The sequence below is a fragment of the Ascaphus truei genome, chromosome 1 (assembly GCF_040206685.1).
Source record: "Ascaphus truei isolate aAscTru1 chromosome 1, aAscTru1.hap1, whole genome shotgun sequence".
Lineage (NCBI taxonomy): Eukaryota > Metazoa > Chordata > Amphibia > Anura > Ascaphidae > Ascaphus > Ascaphus truei.
The window spans coordinates 462,218,184-462,236,725 of NC_134483.1; the positions used below are offsets into that span (position 1 = coordinate 462,218,184).

At 41.3% G+C, this 18,542-nt stretch overlaps 1 protein-coding gene across 2 annotated transcripts in view; it reads left to right on the plus strand.

Moving 5' to 3' along the window:
* The window catches only part of SGCZ (sarcoglycan zeta), a 1,846,920-nt gene that overhangs the window by 1,725,424 nt on the left and 102,954 nt on the right, over positions 1–18,542 (plus strand). For both annotated transcript variants that reach the window (XM_075565961.1, XM_075565968.1), the window contains one exon: positions 6,453–6,525. In XM_075565961.1, coding sequence (XP_075422076.1) covers positions 6,453–6,525 — 73 coding nt within the window. The remainder of the gene's footprint in view (positions 1–6,452; positions 6,526–18,542) is intronic.

Sequence of the window (18,542 nt, forward strand, 5' to 3'; positions counted from 1 at the left end):
CAGTGGGGCGGCTGAGCATATATTGAAGACAGGAACCAATGAGTTAGAGGCTGGAAGGGGCGCGTCAGTAAGTTTGACCGTGATAGGCTGATAGGGTGCAGGAGACAGGTGTGGGGAGGATCCCAGAACTAGATAAATGACGCAGCCCATGTGCACGCTGATCGCGCGCTGTGTGGGCGGAGTCTGGAGGAAGGACTTGAGAGAGTGGTATTAACCTCGGTGCGGGATGCACGCATGCGCCTAGCATGGCAGCTGTCCCAGGAGAAGAAAGAGAAGCGCCATGGCTAATGAGAGTAGCGGAGGGCCCGATCACGGGTTAGGGTAGGTGACAAGTGCGCGGAGCACATCGCGGATCATGGATCTTGACATTCTATTCCTCCTCCCTCTAAACCTATTATAATTCAATGTTCCAGAATGCGGATTACGGATTGCGTATTACACTTTCAAATTATTAATCCGCTGTGTGAATTGTAAGTGGTAGAAAAAAAAATGCGGATTTCACTTATTGGTACTGATCTGTGGAGATCTGTGGCTCAAATCCTAAATGGATTCAAGTCCTCAAAGAATATTCGTCCATCTCTGCTGTTAATTTGCTGTTTTAACTGTGATTTGCAATTGGTATTTCAATTTTGTGTAATATTCTTCACACATATCACATTTGATTTATTCTGTTCATATTATACATTCAGTAGTTTCTTTACTCAGTGATAGGGTTATGACACACTCGTCTCTTTGTGGAATAGAGTAATTTCCCTACGCCCGCTTTATTGAGGTATATTTACATCCCTTCTATAAATGTTTGTACTCTCCTAATTGGATCCCCTCTGTGTCAGTCCTTACCCAGCACATTATTTGCCTATGTTCTATAGCATACAGGTTATACTCTGAGACAGCACTATAAACTGACAGGGAGTATAACCAGACTGCATTGGCACAACTCCATGTGCATCCTGCAGCATGTCATGCTTTACAAAGCCCTAGGTTTTCCCTGTGACGTGCAACATTGGTGCCCCACCACCAATCCAAAATGCTCTACCTCAGGCAAAATTCTGACTTCTTTAAACTTCTGACCGCGCACCAAAATTCTACAAAGCTCTACGTCACAATCCATTCAACCTGACCAAAGAAGAACACTGAAAGAGGGAAGGGAAAAGGAATTGGGCAACAGAGTGGCAGTGAACATACCTGTCTGAGGTTAACGAATTGGTGAAATGCCAAATCAAGAAATTGAAACATTAGTAAATTATTGAGTAATGCAAAAGAATTAGGAAAAGTAAGGAGGGAAATGCATCAGCTTCAGGGAATAGGAGCCAAATATTAATATTTCCAAGACGAACTGACTGTTGTTATTTTAATCTTCTGCTCTACTGCACACAACTCGTCATTCGATGGACTCATTATCTAATTTAACAGGTTCAAAACAGCTCAGTCCGTGTACTGCTTTGCTTTCCTAATGCATGTCATCTTGTATTATTTACACTACAGAAAAAAGAGAAATACAAATGCCTTCTGCCTACACAACAATAAGGAATATTTGGTCAATGAACACACAGTCACTTATGTAGAAGCATTACAGCAAAGCCGCAGAAAATTACACATGTGGAAGTTTTGTTTTCCTAGAGAGCCTCAGCCTTCTAGAAAAAAAACTTTCATGACTGTGTGAAGAAAAGAGGGCTCCAGCTAGAGATAGGTACATTTTCTTCCTAAATTGCAGATCGAAACACAAAAAAAGTGCCTGAGGTCACAACAGGACCCTTAATCTGAACTCATGGTTGTAATTATAAATATATACAAAAGAATAGAGTATCCACAGGGAGGCTAATGTATCCAACTCAACCACATGCCTTTAGTAAATAATAGTAGCAGGACATATAAGTTGCTAAAAACAAAAACAATAGAGTTTTAATAATATTCAATAACAATGCCGAAACAAAAGTGATGAAGTATGTAATAGTGAATATAAAAATGGAGTAAAATAAATACCCAGGTAGGAAACAGGTGATGGACGTAAAGTAGTAATAGGGAAACAGAGTTTAACAGTATGTGAACATACACACGTACCAAAAAAGTGTAGTCAAGTATGCAAGTAAGTTCACATCCCTTTAGTATAACTACTGTACGTAGATGACCCCAATCATCCAGTATAGAGCCTGGAGCTACATTGATTGTATAACACGGGAAGCAGGAAGTAAATAAATGACATGTACCTCTGTGCTAGTGTGGTAAATGTATCATCAGCATGTAACGATGTGCCAATACATCAAAATACATGTTAGAGTAAAGTTTTTACTTCCGTGAGTACCAGTGTATCAGTAATCAACACTATTTAAACAGTCAAATATAATCATAACGTGACTGAGAGAAATCCCCAATATATAACAGTGTATCCAGTGAAGACCAGGACACTACCATCCTCCAAACACCATCCCACTCGAGGACGCCACAGACATTTGAGTCATTTGGTTGAGTTGGATACATTAGCCTCCCTGTGGATACTCTATCCTTTTGTATATATTTGTAATTACAACCATGCATGTTAAGGGGCCTGTTATGACCCCGGTCACTTTTCTTGTGTTTCTAACTGTATATTCCCCTATGCACCGGTTTTATAAGCATATTTATATATGGACTTGAGCAATATTTTCACCACTAAGGATTAAATTGAAGATTGGTAAGTATTTTAGGGCCACGGATTTCCACAGATTAGTCTTAAAAAGACAGATTCTGTTTTTATTATTTCCTATTTCTGAAAATGTGTTCAACGGATTTGGACTCTGAACCTGCAAACTGGATCTGAATCCATGAAACTGAATTATAATAGGGGGAGAAGTATATAAATAGTGGTAAATTCAATAATCTGAGCCCCATGGACGGATTTTGAAGAATCCGTGCTGGCGAAAGTGGTTGTAATCAAACTTTCTTTTTTTTTTTTAACAAATTTTATTTTATATGTTTTCATTAAAAATAGTATAAAAATGGGGTAAAGAATAAAAATGTGGGATGTGGTACAGACAATGTATAATGAACAATGTATATGACAAATAAGACTTTAAGATGAGAATAAACTATGGCATTGTTGGGTAAAGATGAAGGCATAGCTGAGACTATCGAGTTTGAGGGCATTATGCCCAAGGAAGGAAAGGGAGATGAGTTCCGTGGACAGTAGAGCCACTGTATTTATTGCCTACGCAGGCGAACTATTGTTGAAGATGGTATTCGGTGCTTCTATTGGTTTTTAAAGGAAGATTTGGGCTTTCTTTCACTTAGGTTTTTCTGGGCCTCTAGTCATGGGTCTCGGTCTTCGTGAAGTTTGAGCATAGATAATCAGTCTCTCCATGGCCATCACTTCTCAAATAAGTTTTATGATATAACCCACAATAGGAGGATCAATTTGTTTCCTTTTGGATGCAATACAGCATCTCCCTGCTAGTACAAAATTGCCACTCACGTGTTTAACGTGAAATGAAAGCGTTGTGGTTGTTCAAAGTTACCAACTTATATCTCCAGACAGGGAAAATCCATATACAAAAAATGGAAAGCAAAATAGTATAACACTGTTTTTAATGTTAAAAACACAAAGTATTTCACTTACATAAGTGCCTTTGTTTAAGAGCATTCAGACCACCCTGGGTCATAGGGTCAGACAAGAGTATTCACAGCTACAGCATCTGCTCCACGGCCGTCACAGCAGGTACTGGGCTGATTAAAGTTGTCTTCCACTCTAGATGTCATCAACAAGGGCTCCTTAGTGATCACTGATATCACCCAACGCGCGTTTCCACTGCAAAGTCTTCATCAGGGGCTTAATCCCCGGATGAAGACTTTGCAGTGGAAACGCGCGTTGGGTGATATCAGTGATCACTAAGGAGCCCAATACCTGCTGTGACGGCCGTGGAGCGGATGATGTAGCTGTGATTATCTTGTCTGACCCTATGACCCAGGGTGGTCTGAATGCTCTTAAACAAAGGCACTTAAGTAAGTGAAATACTTTGTGTTTTTAACATTAAAAACAGTGTTATACTATTTTGCTTTCCCTTTTTTGTATATGGATTTCCCCCCCTCTATATGGATCTGGAGTACCTGTCTGGAGATACTGCTGCGGCCAAGTTTATTCGAGCATTTGCCCGTTCTTGGCCGCAGCAGTAGCCTGGCGCGCGCCCGAGAGTGACGGGCGCGCGCCGAAGCAGCGGAAGAGCGCCCTCCGATCGGGGCGCTCTCCCTACCGCTGCCGGGTCCGCCGGGTCCCCCGGAACCCCCTGCCGCTGTCCCGCGATCGCGGGACACCAGGGCTCCCTCGGGGAGCCCCTGGACGCGCGTGCAGGGGGCGCACGCTCCCGAAGACGCGTGACCGCGCGTCTATGACGCGCGGCACGCCGAGGGGCGGCCACTAGCAAGCCGGGAAATCTCCCGGCTTGCGGTACCGGCCACACTTTAATAAAGTGTGTCGGTAGTGTATAAGTTGGTAACTTTGAACAACCACAACGCTTTCATTTCCCGTTAAACACGTGAGTGCAAATTTTATAGAACTTCCAGCATTGAAGCTATTGTGTTGGAGTAGACAATATTGCACTATTTTGTGTTTTCAATTTCTTTTTCATGTCTTGATGTGATTTGCGCACCTGTTTCTCTTTCGTTTGCTGATTGAATTTGGTTTGAATTCTACGTCAGGAGCTGCACGCATTAAGGATAGTATATCATCTGTGTTACGTTTGATTTATTTGTGATATTATTTGCGCTTGTTTTTCTATTTCACTAGTACAAAATTGGAGATTAGTTTTTGGGTCGGACGTGGGAGCTCTTGTATTGGTTTATTTACAAGAGTCACCCATGGGTCAGGACGTATGGTTAAACCCAAATATGTGGGTCCAAAGTGGGGCACTCTCACCAGATATGGACCATGGTGTCTATCTGCCAGCAGGCTCTGAAACTGCAGAGGGTCATTTTTATGCATCTTGTGGAGCCTGTCTTGTGTTAGATATCACTTATGTAACATTTTAAGAATGTTTTCTTTAGTTGCCACACAGTCTCTAGCCAGTCATCCATCTCCAGAGACTCAGCAAGTTATAAACCCACTCTTTACTTCTCTGATGGGATTTATTATAATTTGGCACATTGAGGAGATAAATCTCCACAACTGGCCTTGTTAGAGCACAAACTCTCAAAATATGTAGAGCTCAGATGTGGTGTCTGTGTCAACGTGCTCTACACCACTTGTGCCAATTGACGATAGCAGAATATTTTTTTGCTTTTTGGGAGCTCCTTTCTTTGAGTTTGTCAAAGGGAATCAGCCTGTCTAAGGTTGTTAGCTCCTGAATTTTGGAGATGTCTTCTCTGTACCAAGCCTCAATCTCTTTCTGATTCCACCAAGATTGAAACACTGGATTACCAAAAAGGGTTGTCATTGACGAATTGTCTGTGTTGAGGTTCTGCTTTAATTTTTTAGTGTCCCATATTTTGAGGGAGTGGTCTATGGCCTAAGGTGCAACGTTATTGCGTTAAGATGTAAGGATAACATGACATCTCTCTCAATGTCTATTCAAACCCTTTCTCCTCTTGGTGACTGCCAAGTACTAAATGTGTGTATTGTGTGATACAGTAATATGTTAGCAGGTATGATAGGCCCACCACCCCACCGACACCCAGGTCTTCTTGTACTGTCAATGAGGTTCTGGCAATCCTGTGCTGCTTATGGTTTAGGTAAAAAGGAAGAAGGTGCAAAACCCAAAAGACGGAGAATTGCTGAAACTCCAAACGCAGGGCACTTAAATAAGTATGACAGGTACAAAAAAAATTATAATTTATTGTTCAAAAACAGATTAAAAAATGGACAAAGTAAAACCATTAAAAAACAATACACAACTACTCTAGATCACAAAAAAATACACAGGCCAATTGGCTGTAGCAAGCAGCATAAAGATAAAGTAAAGTCAAATAAACCATGGTCCCAAGGTTCAACAAAGAATCCGTCTGCTCCTGCTTCTCTAATTGTGCACCCCACAACTGGAACAGTCTACCGGAGACTCTCACTGCCGCCACCAGTCTAAGTTCTTTCAAAATTAAAGCTGTCTCATATTTTAATCTGGTCTGTAACTCTAATATAAGCCTATAATATATATTATCTTTAAATGTGCATGCAATGTCTTGTATAATCCTTTTAATGCATTGCAAATATGTATTTGTAACCATGTATTTGTAATTATAACTCTGTGTCCATCACATACTTGAAAACGAGAGGTAACGCTCAATGTATTACTTCCTGGTAAAACATTTTTAGAAATAAATAAATAAGTAGGGGAAAGGAAGGCAGATTCCAAAAAAAATGGCATTTCAATTACTGTATATTTAATCTGAGATATTCTGTAAAGCACCCTTTATGGTTTAATCACAAAGAACATTTACTTTTATAGATATTGCACTTTACATTTACTTTACATTTTAAATGTTTATTGCAGGAACAGAAGGAGCAGTTTTTGGACATTCTGTGGAAACACCACATATCAGAGCAGGACCCTCACAAGACCTCAGGTATGTTTGTAAAACTGTTTTCATTTATGGTATTTGTTGCAGCAATTCAATAACTAGGTACGTTTTAATAACAAAATAAATGTTTATCACATGTGTGATGTGTATGGTATGCAAACACAAGAATTGTGCTACTTTTACTACTATGGCTGAGCAACCAATTCCCCCTATCAAATTATTAGTTGGACATCTTTATTCTCAATATTTTTTTAAATAGCTTAATCGCTTTTGTGCCCTTTGGATGTACAGTGTACAGTACATCATGAGGGGCGGAACGCCAGTGGCCTATATGATGTACCTTGTATGTCAAGGCATTATTGGTAGATCGTATTGGTGCGCTGACCACAATTTGCATGAAAGAGGAGGACTCTCCCCCCTTTTATTGCTAAGTATTCTAAACATCCGTATGATCTACTGCAATGCAGAGCTTTTTGTCATAGGAAGCATGACAACAGACAGATTGAACTGTATATGCAGAACAGGGGGCCATAGCCACAGAGTTAGCAGGACCATCCAGCACTGAAGCTTTACATATTTAGTCTTATACATGTAAAAAAAACAAAGAAGTACCATGACACGTACAGTACATGGGAAAATGTAATTTACATTGCATTTTTAAAGTCGTTAGTGTGCAAAAAGTAGGATAAAAAATAGCACTAACAACAATAAAATAGCACAAGAAACAACAATGCTGTCTCACTTTTGTTTCAGAGTTACTTCAGTTTTGCAGTTGGAAAATGTTGATACATAACACTGTAACACTCATATATTTAGTTCCATAAAGTGTTAAGAAAAAAATATTTAAAGCAAAATACAGACTCGTCCATTAGAAATTATCAACAGTCCTAGTAATAATGAAGTGTCATGTATTTTTAGAACATTTTGTTGTAATCATAGCACGACCATAGCAACAGCTTTACAGAAAAAAAGAAGACAGATTTATCCGGAAAACTTTGTTACCGGGTTAAATTAGTCAGCCTCAGGCGTCTTTCCCATCCTATGTTTCTTTCATCCTCTTCCAACAAAACACCAGAAGTGTGTTCGACTAGGAATTGTAAACCCTATTTTTGCAAAATGCCAACCAACCTATGCGTAATTTGTCCAAAGATGGTTCTACTCTTCTATCTTTTGAAATACTTTTCTTTCAAATATACCGTAGTTGTTAAGATCTCAGTTTAGGAAGGTCCCTTCCCATCAAGTCATAATAAGCAGGTTTGTTCCATCTCTCAATTTGCTATATCAAAATACCTCCAGTATGTAATCATCTTGGAAATAGCATTCAACTGTTACATGCCATTAGATCAGTGGAAAGATAGAATTTCTGCTTGACTCACCATTTAAAAAAAAAATCATTTCCTCATAGATGTACATGGGGTATTTTCTAATATGCCTTTAATAATAATAATAATAATAATGATGATGCTATTATTTTCATCAAAATGATCTAAAAAGTATTTTCATAACTATATGATCAGAAATCAAAGAAAAAAGAGTCGCACAATCGATTCGGTTACAAAACATGTTCTTTTTATTAAGGGTTGTTCACAGCAGGCACATATGAAATTTCAGGGACATAGCTACTTCTGCAGATATTTCCACCCAAAGCCTTATGAACATACTGTAAGGGGAATTTTATGAATTGCTGATAGAGGTTATCACACCTGTTCCCGGTATTAACATCCATAGATTTCAGTGTAAACACCGGAACAAGTGCGATAACCCATACCAGCACTTGATAAATTTGTCCCATAGTGTGCAAACTTAATACAGTATTTATACAAACAACACTGAACCATTTCTCCTGCCACTCCTAGTGATTTCCGGTGTACTGGCATACGCGGTCCAGGCAACGAATAGCTGGTTATGTAATTGCGACGGCCATCGCAAAGTATTCTTAACATCCGTATGATCTACTGCAATGCAGAGCTTTACTATTATATGAAGCTTGGCAGCAGACAGATAGTATATGCATAAATGTCAAGCAAGACACAGTAATATTCACGACCAAAGCACGGTGCATTCTCCTTAAAGAATTATATCTGTATGATCCTACGATCCCATCAGTGAATGTGAGCTGGTAGTAACAGAAAATACACACAGTGATAAATATAATGGTATAAAATAGAACAATCATAGTAAATTAACTATGACAAGGGTGGCTGGATAATGCTTTGTGATATACAGTAGAATACCAGTATCGCCAAGGAAAAATAACTGTTACAGCAGCATACAGGAGAATGTACCCTGCTTCCTGAAACAGACGGTCAAGCAATGTAAAAAAACATAAAGACATCTCAAATGGTGTTTAGGGCTATTGGCATGCTTTTCCAAAGGAGTAACATTAGCAAATAATAACATATACAGTGTACAGTGTAGACGCAATATAATATTACTTCCGCCATAATATCTGGATAACTGCAACTAAAATGTCTAATGACCATAGCCAATGTTTAGCTATACTCAAATATTTAATATTCTGGCATATGAATAAATAATACAGTAGGTAAGAAAATAGACTACTGCAAATATAAAGTAAACATTGGGAAAAGAGGACAGTCTTCTATAGTACAACATGGGTTACAAAATATACTCCTCATCAAAAATTTAATTAAGGGGCTTCTCTTCTCCATGGTTGCATGCTGGAAAATAAAAATATATACAAAACTTCAACAAATGTATGTCCTATAACACAATAAAGGAAATAGATATACATACTGGCAAACCATATAATTTATAATAATGCATTTTCTGGCATAGGGTTTAAAGGCTAAGAGTAGGTTGTCTGACACCCTAACACAGCAACAGGTGTGCAAGTGGAACACCAATCTGTGCCGTTGACACCTAGCAGTTGAGGGAGGGATGAAAGGAGAAAAAGAATCAAATACCTGCCGCAATAATCCCAGTCCTAACCAACTCACATAGTTTGGGGGAGCCTAGTGCGTATATAAATATATATGGGTAGGATGACTAGAGTCTCTTTATACCAATGTCTAACTAATCCTTTTTAAAAGAGTTCACACCTTTCATAAAGGCTGTGTGGTGCCACCGTATCCATGCTGTATGGACTCCTTTTGTAATATAATATTTTCCCTATCCCCACCTCTCAAGAGAGGTTACACATGGTCAATGACCTGGTATCATAGGGGTGTGCCCTATAGCTTTAAAGTGTCGCACTACGGAGGTGTCAGACTCCTTTAATTTAATGTGTTCTATATTGCAAAACTCTCTCCTTAAACCGGGTTAAACTTGTACCCACATAAAGTAGCCCAAATGGGGAGCAAGTAGACTTGTAAAACCCATCAATCCTAAATTGTTTCCCTGTCCATGGGTGAGAAAAGTACAGTATGAACCCTGACCCTGACATATATTAACGACCCCAGCTCTAGCATGGATAAGTACCCCTGATAAACCTTGGAAGAAAGTCTGTTTGCTCCATTTCTGTATCTGCTTTCATTTTTGTGAGTAAAAATACAAATCTCACTATAAAAGTGTCCAATGGCTGGATCACTTTGGAAGATGTTCCGTTTTTTGTAATGATATTCCTAATATTACATGAGTGGACTGTATGCATGTACAAAGAGCATTCTTTCTTTATGTTGCTTAACCATGGGGTATAAGAGTTCAGACCTCATACTATCCACTGGTTGTAGCCCCTAGTGAGGATCGTCTGTTGCATTTACAAAAATCTCTAAGAGAGCATTTTTGCATTGTTAATGATTCTTTTGACACTTACAAGCTGACTAAATTGTAGTCCTATCTTGATTCTGTGGGGGAGAGGGTGTGGAATTATTTGCATGTACTGTAGTAAGGTATTACAGTCTATCCATTTTGTAAAAAGGTCTGTAATGAATGTAGCTCCTTCCAGGCTCACCTTCACTGTATGCAATACATTTTATTGTAGGGTGACATATATTAAGGTAATGAAGGAAGTGTTTAAAGGTTACTTTATCTCCCCACCATAAAGGCAAAAGAAAACAGCGCAAAAATCTCATGGCGAAGTATATAATAATTATATTGGTGTACATAGAAGGTAGGTAATGTGCGTACACCAATAAAGATATTTACAAGCATGACATGTTTTGGACATGTTACCACAGTGGCAAAGGACCCCCGCTCTCTACACCAGTCTCTCGAATCTGCAGGCTGCAACCGGATAGGCGTCCTAGACCTCCTTTTGTTAGGCAAAATGGTTCTTGCAGTGGTTGGGGTCTATTTTGTATAGAGAAAGCTCTCCTGTGTTCTGAGTGCTGCTGTAGGGACTGCACGCTGACGGCGAATGCCAATCACATTTGCCTCACATCGGCGGCTACTGATGGCATCACCACTTGAGTCGCTCAGGAGCACGACTATAGTGGATAAGATAGTCGAAAAGTATATGATGCCACATGGAGGGCTGAAACAGCGTGTCTGGTGTCCACAAATTGTGCAGAGCTTGCACTCAATAACTATAATCCTATGCATTTCGTAGTAGAACTTCTTCAGGGATAATCTTTACACTCCATAATGCATTCTATATACACCATGGGAGTGTGTGATTAGACCAGGCCGGGGGGAGTACCTGTCCAATCACAAGAGACAAACCGCAGCTGCTATAAATGAATGTACAAAGTAACATACATAGTTTAAAAAATACATAATGATTTTAATACAATGTTCATAAAAACCTAATAAAAACAGTCAATATATACTACAATAATGATTATATTAGAGGAATAACAAGCTCAAAAATAAAAGAGAAATTATTTTGTCACATTTTAATGGCTGAACAATAAAGTAATGAAATGGAACTAGGTACATATACATATACATATACTGTACATACATGTTAAAAAAAGTGAAACCAGGAATAAGTAAGAATAGACTCAAGTCAATCAAAAAATACCATAAAATAGATATCACATGATATAAAAAAACATCATTGTATTTATGTCTAGATTGGTAGAAAATACATATACAAATAAATAAAATATGCTCTAATACAGAGGTGGGCAACCTATTTTTCAATGTAGCCACAGGTTTGGCGAATGAGAAGTGAAAATCGCCACACCATGTAAAACTTGAGAAATTAGGTTGCTCAATCGAACATTTAAAATAACACACACTGTTCGCCTGCTTCCCTCACCTCAGCACTATCACCTGCTGCTGCTTCACTCACCTCAGCACAGAGCTGGCAAACTCAAATTCATCACAATTTCATGGCCATGAAGCCACTTGTGGCGATTGGCGACAGGGTTACCCACCTCGGTTCGAGGAGCACGGCAGTTGGAGCTGGGACATGAAATTGTGAGGTGAGTGTGCATTGTGTCTGTGACCCCTGCACTAGGCCAGAGACCCCCTTAGGCCCCAGCTAAGTCCCAACTCCCACTTTGAGCTTGTGGCTGCTGCAGAGATCGTAAAACATACAGGACACCTGCAAGCTCATATTGAACCCCCAAAATAACCACAACATATATATAAGCATATAAGTGTCACAGAGGAGTGCTACTGAGCATGGCAATATATATTTAAAACCAGAGACAGAACATGAAACACAGTGCACATCCGGTGAAACTTATAAACGGTACAGTGCCTAAATATATATGTTGTGACAGATATGAGGGAACAGTAGTGAAAAGAGGATATTATGGCCCTAAATTAGTGCAGGGTTTCTGCTCCACTCCACGGTTTGGAGATTTACCAAGGGGAATCTAGACCGGGACTTCTAGCTCTCCCAGCTTTCACAAGACTGGAGCAGCTGATTGAGCAGGGAGATGATTAAAAGTTGCTCTAAACAGAGCAAGACTGAGCTGTTTGACTCTCAAGAGGAGGGTGTGCTGAAAAGCTGTGTTATGCTGAGAAAAAGACTTTTGTTTTGTTTGTTTAATTTACTCCTGTTATCTGCTGTAGCATTTGTATGGCAAAATAAACAGGCCAAGCTTTTTACCTCTGTGTCAGAAGCCTGTCTCCGCTACATGGAAGGCTGTGTGAAAGTGCTGATCCTTGGACAAAAGGTACAGAGCAAGAAGGTTCTTTGTCACATATGGTGGAGTTTTATGCTGGCATCACACTGACAAGCCTGTAAGATGCAAAAGGGAATAGAGGAAGTGGTCACAGCTCTGGTCCAATCCACATCTACACAACATGAAATCAACAACAGGCTGGCTGAGGGTTATGCCACACAGCAAGAAATCACCAGCACGCTGGCTGAGGGTTATGCCATACAGCAAGAAACCAATAGCAGGCTGGCTGAAGGTAATGCCACAGAGCAGGAAAACATGGCAATATTGCAGAGACTGGTGCTGGCCCAGGCTGAAGCTCATCAACTGCTCAGAGAGGAGAAGCAAAATACCACCCATGCTTTACATCAGGAGATCCAGGGCCTATCAGAGAGGCTTGCTGCAGGAGCACATCCTAAGGTGGTTAGAGTGAGTAACTACCTGCAAAAGATGGAGGCCTACCTGATGGCGTTTGAGAGGACGCGGAGAGAGAAAAATGGCCTGTGGCTGAATGGGCAAGTCTGCTAGCACCGTTCCTGTGTGGGGAGGCCCAGAAAGCATACTATGATCTGGAACCAGCTCAAGCCAGTGATTACAGCAAGCTGTAAAAGGAGATCCTGGCGCACTTAGGGGTGAAAACGGCGGTTCGTGCCCAGAGGTTTCACTCCTGGACCTACAACCTGGATAAAGCCACAAGATCACAGATGTTTGACTTAATACATGTTGCCAGAATGTGGTTACAACCGGAAATCAACACATCCAGCCACATTGTGGAGCAATTAGTGATGGACCGATTTCTGAGAGGCTTACCTGTTGCCCTTTGTTGCTGAGTCAGCCAGAGTGATCCCCAAATGGCTGACCAGTTGTCGCATTGGTAGAATGGTATAGTGCAGCTGGAGAATGGCTTCAACCCCATATCCAAGGGCAGCCTCAGAACCGGACGTCCAGAGCCCCAGCAAAATTGGTAAGACTGTTCCAGGGAAAAGGGGGAATTTTGATGAACAGGTTGTGGTCTATAACCCCAAGAGAAAGGAACTTTGCTAAGCGGGAAGAACCTATAAGGGACTATGCTGTAAAATGTTTTAAATGTCGAGAGTTTGGACATATGGCAAAGGACTGTCTCAGAATGGTTGAACCCACGAAATGTAATGTGGGTAGTAATAATGAGGATGATTACTCACTGTATGCCCAAACTGTGTGTTCTGCAAACAAAAATGGTTGTCTCAATAGTTACCCTTGGTGCTCTGTGCAGGTAGAGGGAAAAAGGGTTCAGGCATTACTTGACTCAGGGAGTATGGTTAGCCTCATAGACCCAGATTTGGTAAATAGTATTCAGGTAGATGACTCCCAACAGATTGATATTTCCTTTATACATGGGGATGTACATAACTACTCCACTGCTGAAGTACAGGTTGAGTCACAGTGTGGCTCTGTAAATTGGCGAGTTGGTCTTGTACCAAAATTATCCCATGACATGATTATTGGTAGAGATTTTCCCCATTTTCTAAGTTTATGGCCAGCTGCTGAAAAACTTGCCACTAGTTCCTCAGATGAATGTAATGATGATTTCCCATTTGCTGACATTTTGGGAGACGAACTAGACAGCACAAATAAGTCTGGGAGTTAACAGCCATACCCTGTAAAAGCACTAGTGGGCGACAACCCAGAACAAAATGGTGCCGGACCATCTAATAGACCGGAACCAGACATTGACCTTATTGATTTAGAGGTTAGCCCAGGTAACTTTAAGAGTGCCCAGTGGTCTGATCCCACTTTGTCAGAAGCCCGAAATTCCATTTTTGTAAGTAATGGAACTCCTACTAATCCAGACAGACCCTTGTCTTATCCTTACTTTGAGGTGGATAACGATCTGTTGTATCACCTTGAGGAAAAACAGTCTGTTAGAGTAAAACAGTTGTTAGTGCCTAAAGCGTATCAGCACACTGTGTTAAGCCTCGCGCATAGCCATGTACTAGGTGGTCACCTAGGGGTTGAAAAGACTAAAGAGCGCATTCTCAGGAGTTTTTACTGGCCGGGGGTGATGGCAGCAATAATAGATTATTGTTCATCGTGTCCTGAATGTCAGCTCACTGCCCCTTTGCCAGCGTACCGTAGCCGTTGGTACCCCTACCAATAATTGGAGTCCCATTTGAACGCATTGCTATGGATTTTGTTGGCCCTTTAGTGAAGTCAGCCAGGGGGCATCAGTACATACTGGTGATATTAGACTATGCGACCCGATATCCTGAGGCAATCCCTCTACGCACGGCCTCAGCAAAATCTTTTGCTAAAGAGTTAATGATGATGTGTAGTCGGGTGGGGATTCCCAAGGAGATCCTATCAGATCAGGGTGCTCCATTCATGTCTCGGGTAACCAAGGAGTTATGCAAACTTCTCCACATAAAACAGTTAAAAACCTCTGTGTACCACTCACAAACTGATGGTTTGGTGGAGTGTTTTAATAAAACACTAAAGGCAATTCTGTGGAAAGTAATTGATAAGGATGGAAAGAACTGGGATTTTCTGTTACCTTATTTAATGTTTGCTATTAGAGAAGTGCCCCAAGCATCTACTGGGTTTTCACCATTTGAATTGTTGTATGGTAGACACCTTAGGGGGTTACTTGACATAGCCAAGGAGACATGGGAACAGGAGACTACATCCCATCGCAGTGTAATTGAGCATATAACCCAAATGCAGGAACGCATGGCAGCCATTATGCCTATACTGCGGGAACATATGGAAAAGGCCAATGTAACCAGCGGAATAGCTATAATAGGAATGCTAGGGTCCGTAGGTTTCAACCTGGAGACAGAGTCCTAGTGTTAATCCCCACAGTAGAAAGTAAATTTCTGGCAAAATGGCATGGGCCATATGAGGTTATTGAAAAAATGGGTGAGGTAAATTATAAAGTGAGGCAGCCAGGCAGACGAAAGCCTGAACAAATATACCATGTGAACTTACTCAAGCCCTGGAAAGAAAGGGAGGTTCTAATTACTGTGGAAACCACTGCCTTCCCCGCTAGGAAAAACCCAGATCCAGAAGTGAACATATCAAAGGCCCTGTCTATACACCAGGCAAGGGAAGTCAAGGAATTTGTTAAATTAAATAAAAGGGTATTCTCCGCAGTTCCAGGAAGGACGAGGGTTATTAGGCATGACATTATAACGAACCAGGAAAAAGGGTCAATCTTAAGCCTTATAGAATACCTGCAGCTCGTAGAGAGGCCATTAGAGCAGAGGTGAAGAAAATGCTAGAGCTTGGGGTGATTGAGAAATCACAAAGTGACTGTTGCAGCCCTATTGTGCTTGTACCAAAGCCTGATGGGACTGTAAGGTTTTGTAACGATTATCGCAAGCTGAATGATATCTCAAAATGTGATTCCTACCCCATACCAAGGGCTGATGAGCTAGTGGAGAGACTTGGGAAAGCCTGTTACCTCACCACACTAGATTTGACCAAGGGTTACTGGCAGGTTTCACTCACAGAGCAGGCAAAGTAAAGACTGCCTTTTCTACTCCTGATGGTCTTTTCCAATATAAGGTGTTGCCGTTTGGTCTGCATGGGGCTCCTGCCCCCTTTCAAAGGATGATTTACAGAATATTAAGGCCACATACATTATATGCAGCTGCATATTTAGACGATGTAGTGATATATATGGAACATTGGGAATCCCACCTCCCAAAAGTACAAGCAGTGTTAAACTCGATTTACTCTGTGGGGTTAACGGCTAACCCAAGGAAGTGTACAATTGGCTAAGACGAAGCCAAATATTTAGGATATTCTATTGGTAGAGGGTTAGTGAAACCTCAAATGGCTAAAGTGGAAGCCATAAGGAATTGGCCCCGGCCAGTCACCAAGAAACAAGTGAGAACTTTCCTTGGCCTAGTTGGATATTACCAGAGGTTTATCTATAACTTTGCTACCCTTGCATGTCCCTTAACAGATCTGACAAAGGCAAGAGCTCCAGTAATGGTAAAATGGTCCCCAGAACTAGAACAAGCATTCAGGTCGTTAAAAGAAGCCATATGTGCCCAACCAGTGTTAGTAACCGCCGATTTTGCTAGGGAATTTATTTTGCAAACCGATGCGTCGGACGTAGGGCTTGGTGCGGTCCTCTTACACGAGAACCAGAATGAAGAACATCCTATCTTGTACCTAAGCAGAAAACTTAACACACACAAAATAAACTATTCCATAGTTGAAAAAGAGTGTCTTGCAATAAAGTGGGCAGTAGACAGTCTTAAGTACTACCTGTTAGGCAGAAAATTCGGGCTGGTGACAGACCACGCACCCATAACCTGGATGAATCAGAATAGGAAGAAAAATAGCAGAGTGACATGCTGGTTTCTCAATCTGCAACCCTACAAATTCTCAGTGGAACACAGGGCAGACAGTAAACAGGGGAATGCAGATGGCTTGTCAAGAATGCATTCACTGGAGTGCACGGTCGCTCATCCCACTAGGACTGAGCTGGAGTGGAGGATATGTGACAGATATGAGGGAACAGTAGTGAAAAGAGGATATTACGGCCCTAAATTAGTGCAGGGTTTCTGCTCCACTCCACGGTTTGGCGATTTACCAAGAGGAATCCAGACCGGGACTTCTAGCTCTCCCAGCTTTCACAGGACTGGAAAGCTGATTGAGCAGGGAGATGATTAAAAGGTTGCTCTAAACAGAGCAACATAGAACTGTTTGACTCTCAAGTGGAGGGTGTGCTGAAAAGCTGTGTTACTGTATGCAGAGAAAAAGACTTTTGTTTTGTTTGTTTGATTTACTCCTGTTATCTGCTGTAGCATTTGTATGGCAAAATAAACAGGCCAAGCTTTTCACCTCTGTGTCAGAAGGCTGTCTCCTCTACCTGGAAGGCTGTGTGAAAGTGCTGATCCTTGGACAAAAGGTACAGAGCAAGAAGGTACTTTGTCACAATGTATAGATATCTATTAAATAAAATGGTCTTTTAGTTTAACATTTTGGCCAAAGTGTTGTAAGCCCCTGAGCCACTACACGGCAGACCACATCTCAAGGGTCCCTAACACTAATATAAATTGTTAATAACCTGTGCATTACCAGAAAGTATGATTTATAATAAATCTGTCAAAATTAGTTGCGTAGTTCAAAGTCTGCTGCAGGGACAGGCCCAGTAGATAGGGACACGGCCTCTGTAGTACCAAGCATGAGGGACACAGCCAGGACACGGTGGCGACCTGGCATCTGGTGGTCTGGGACCAGACCACCACACAGAGGGAGACTATTATGGTGGGACCCTCCAGCTGGATACCACCCCATGTGGAGGTGGACGCCATCACTGATGGCGACTGCATGGGACCGGACGGGTCTCTGTCTTCAGTCAGTACCGGGTGCTGGAGCACCAAACAGGTATACCCTATCTTCAAGTGCACAAACATTCTACTGTGGGCAGCGCTGTCACACACACTTGGGGTGGGAGTGCTTATCGTGGGCTGGACACTGGGACACTGGTGCCCCTGCACCCAAGTACTGTGGGAATACCTTGTGGGTATATCAATATACGTATTTTAAGGTGTTGTTGCATATTATATGTGTGTTCTAAGTTTGTGCCTAATAAATACCATTATACTATACTCTGGTGTGTGTTACTAGGTATATTGTCCTGTGATGGGGTTATCCAGTTATCCAGTATAGCTAGGATCCCTCATAGGTGGAGGCGCTGTCACCAGACGGATCAGGTACACCCCAGGCTCCCAGCAGCGGAGGTTCAGGCCTCCTGTGAGCCACAGGTAAAGTACCATACACTCATAGGGTGGGGAATTGCACTACATAATAATAGAATTAAAACCAGCTGGATATTTTTTATGACATATTTCCCTGCTACAACTAAGGATAGAGTACAGACAAGACAGTGACCGAGGTCACATGAGTCCCTTGTTAGTACGCACTCATGGTGCAATAATAATAATAAATGGGGGAGTATAGTGATCCTCAGAGAAGCCTTGCTTATTATTGCACCATGAGTGCGTGCTAACAAGGGACTCATGTGACCTCGGTCACTGTCTTGTCTGTACT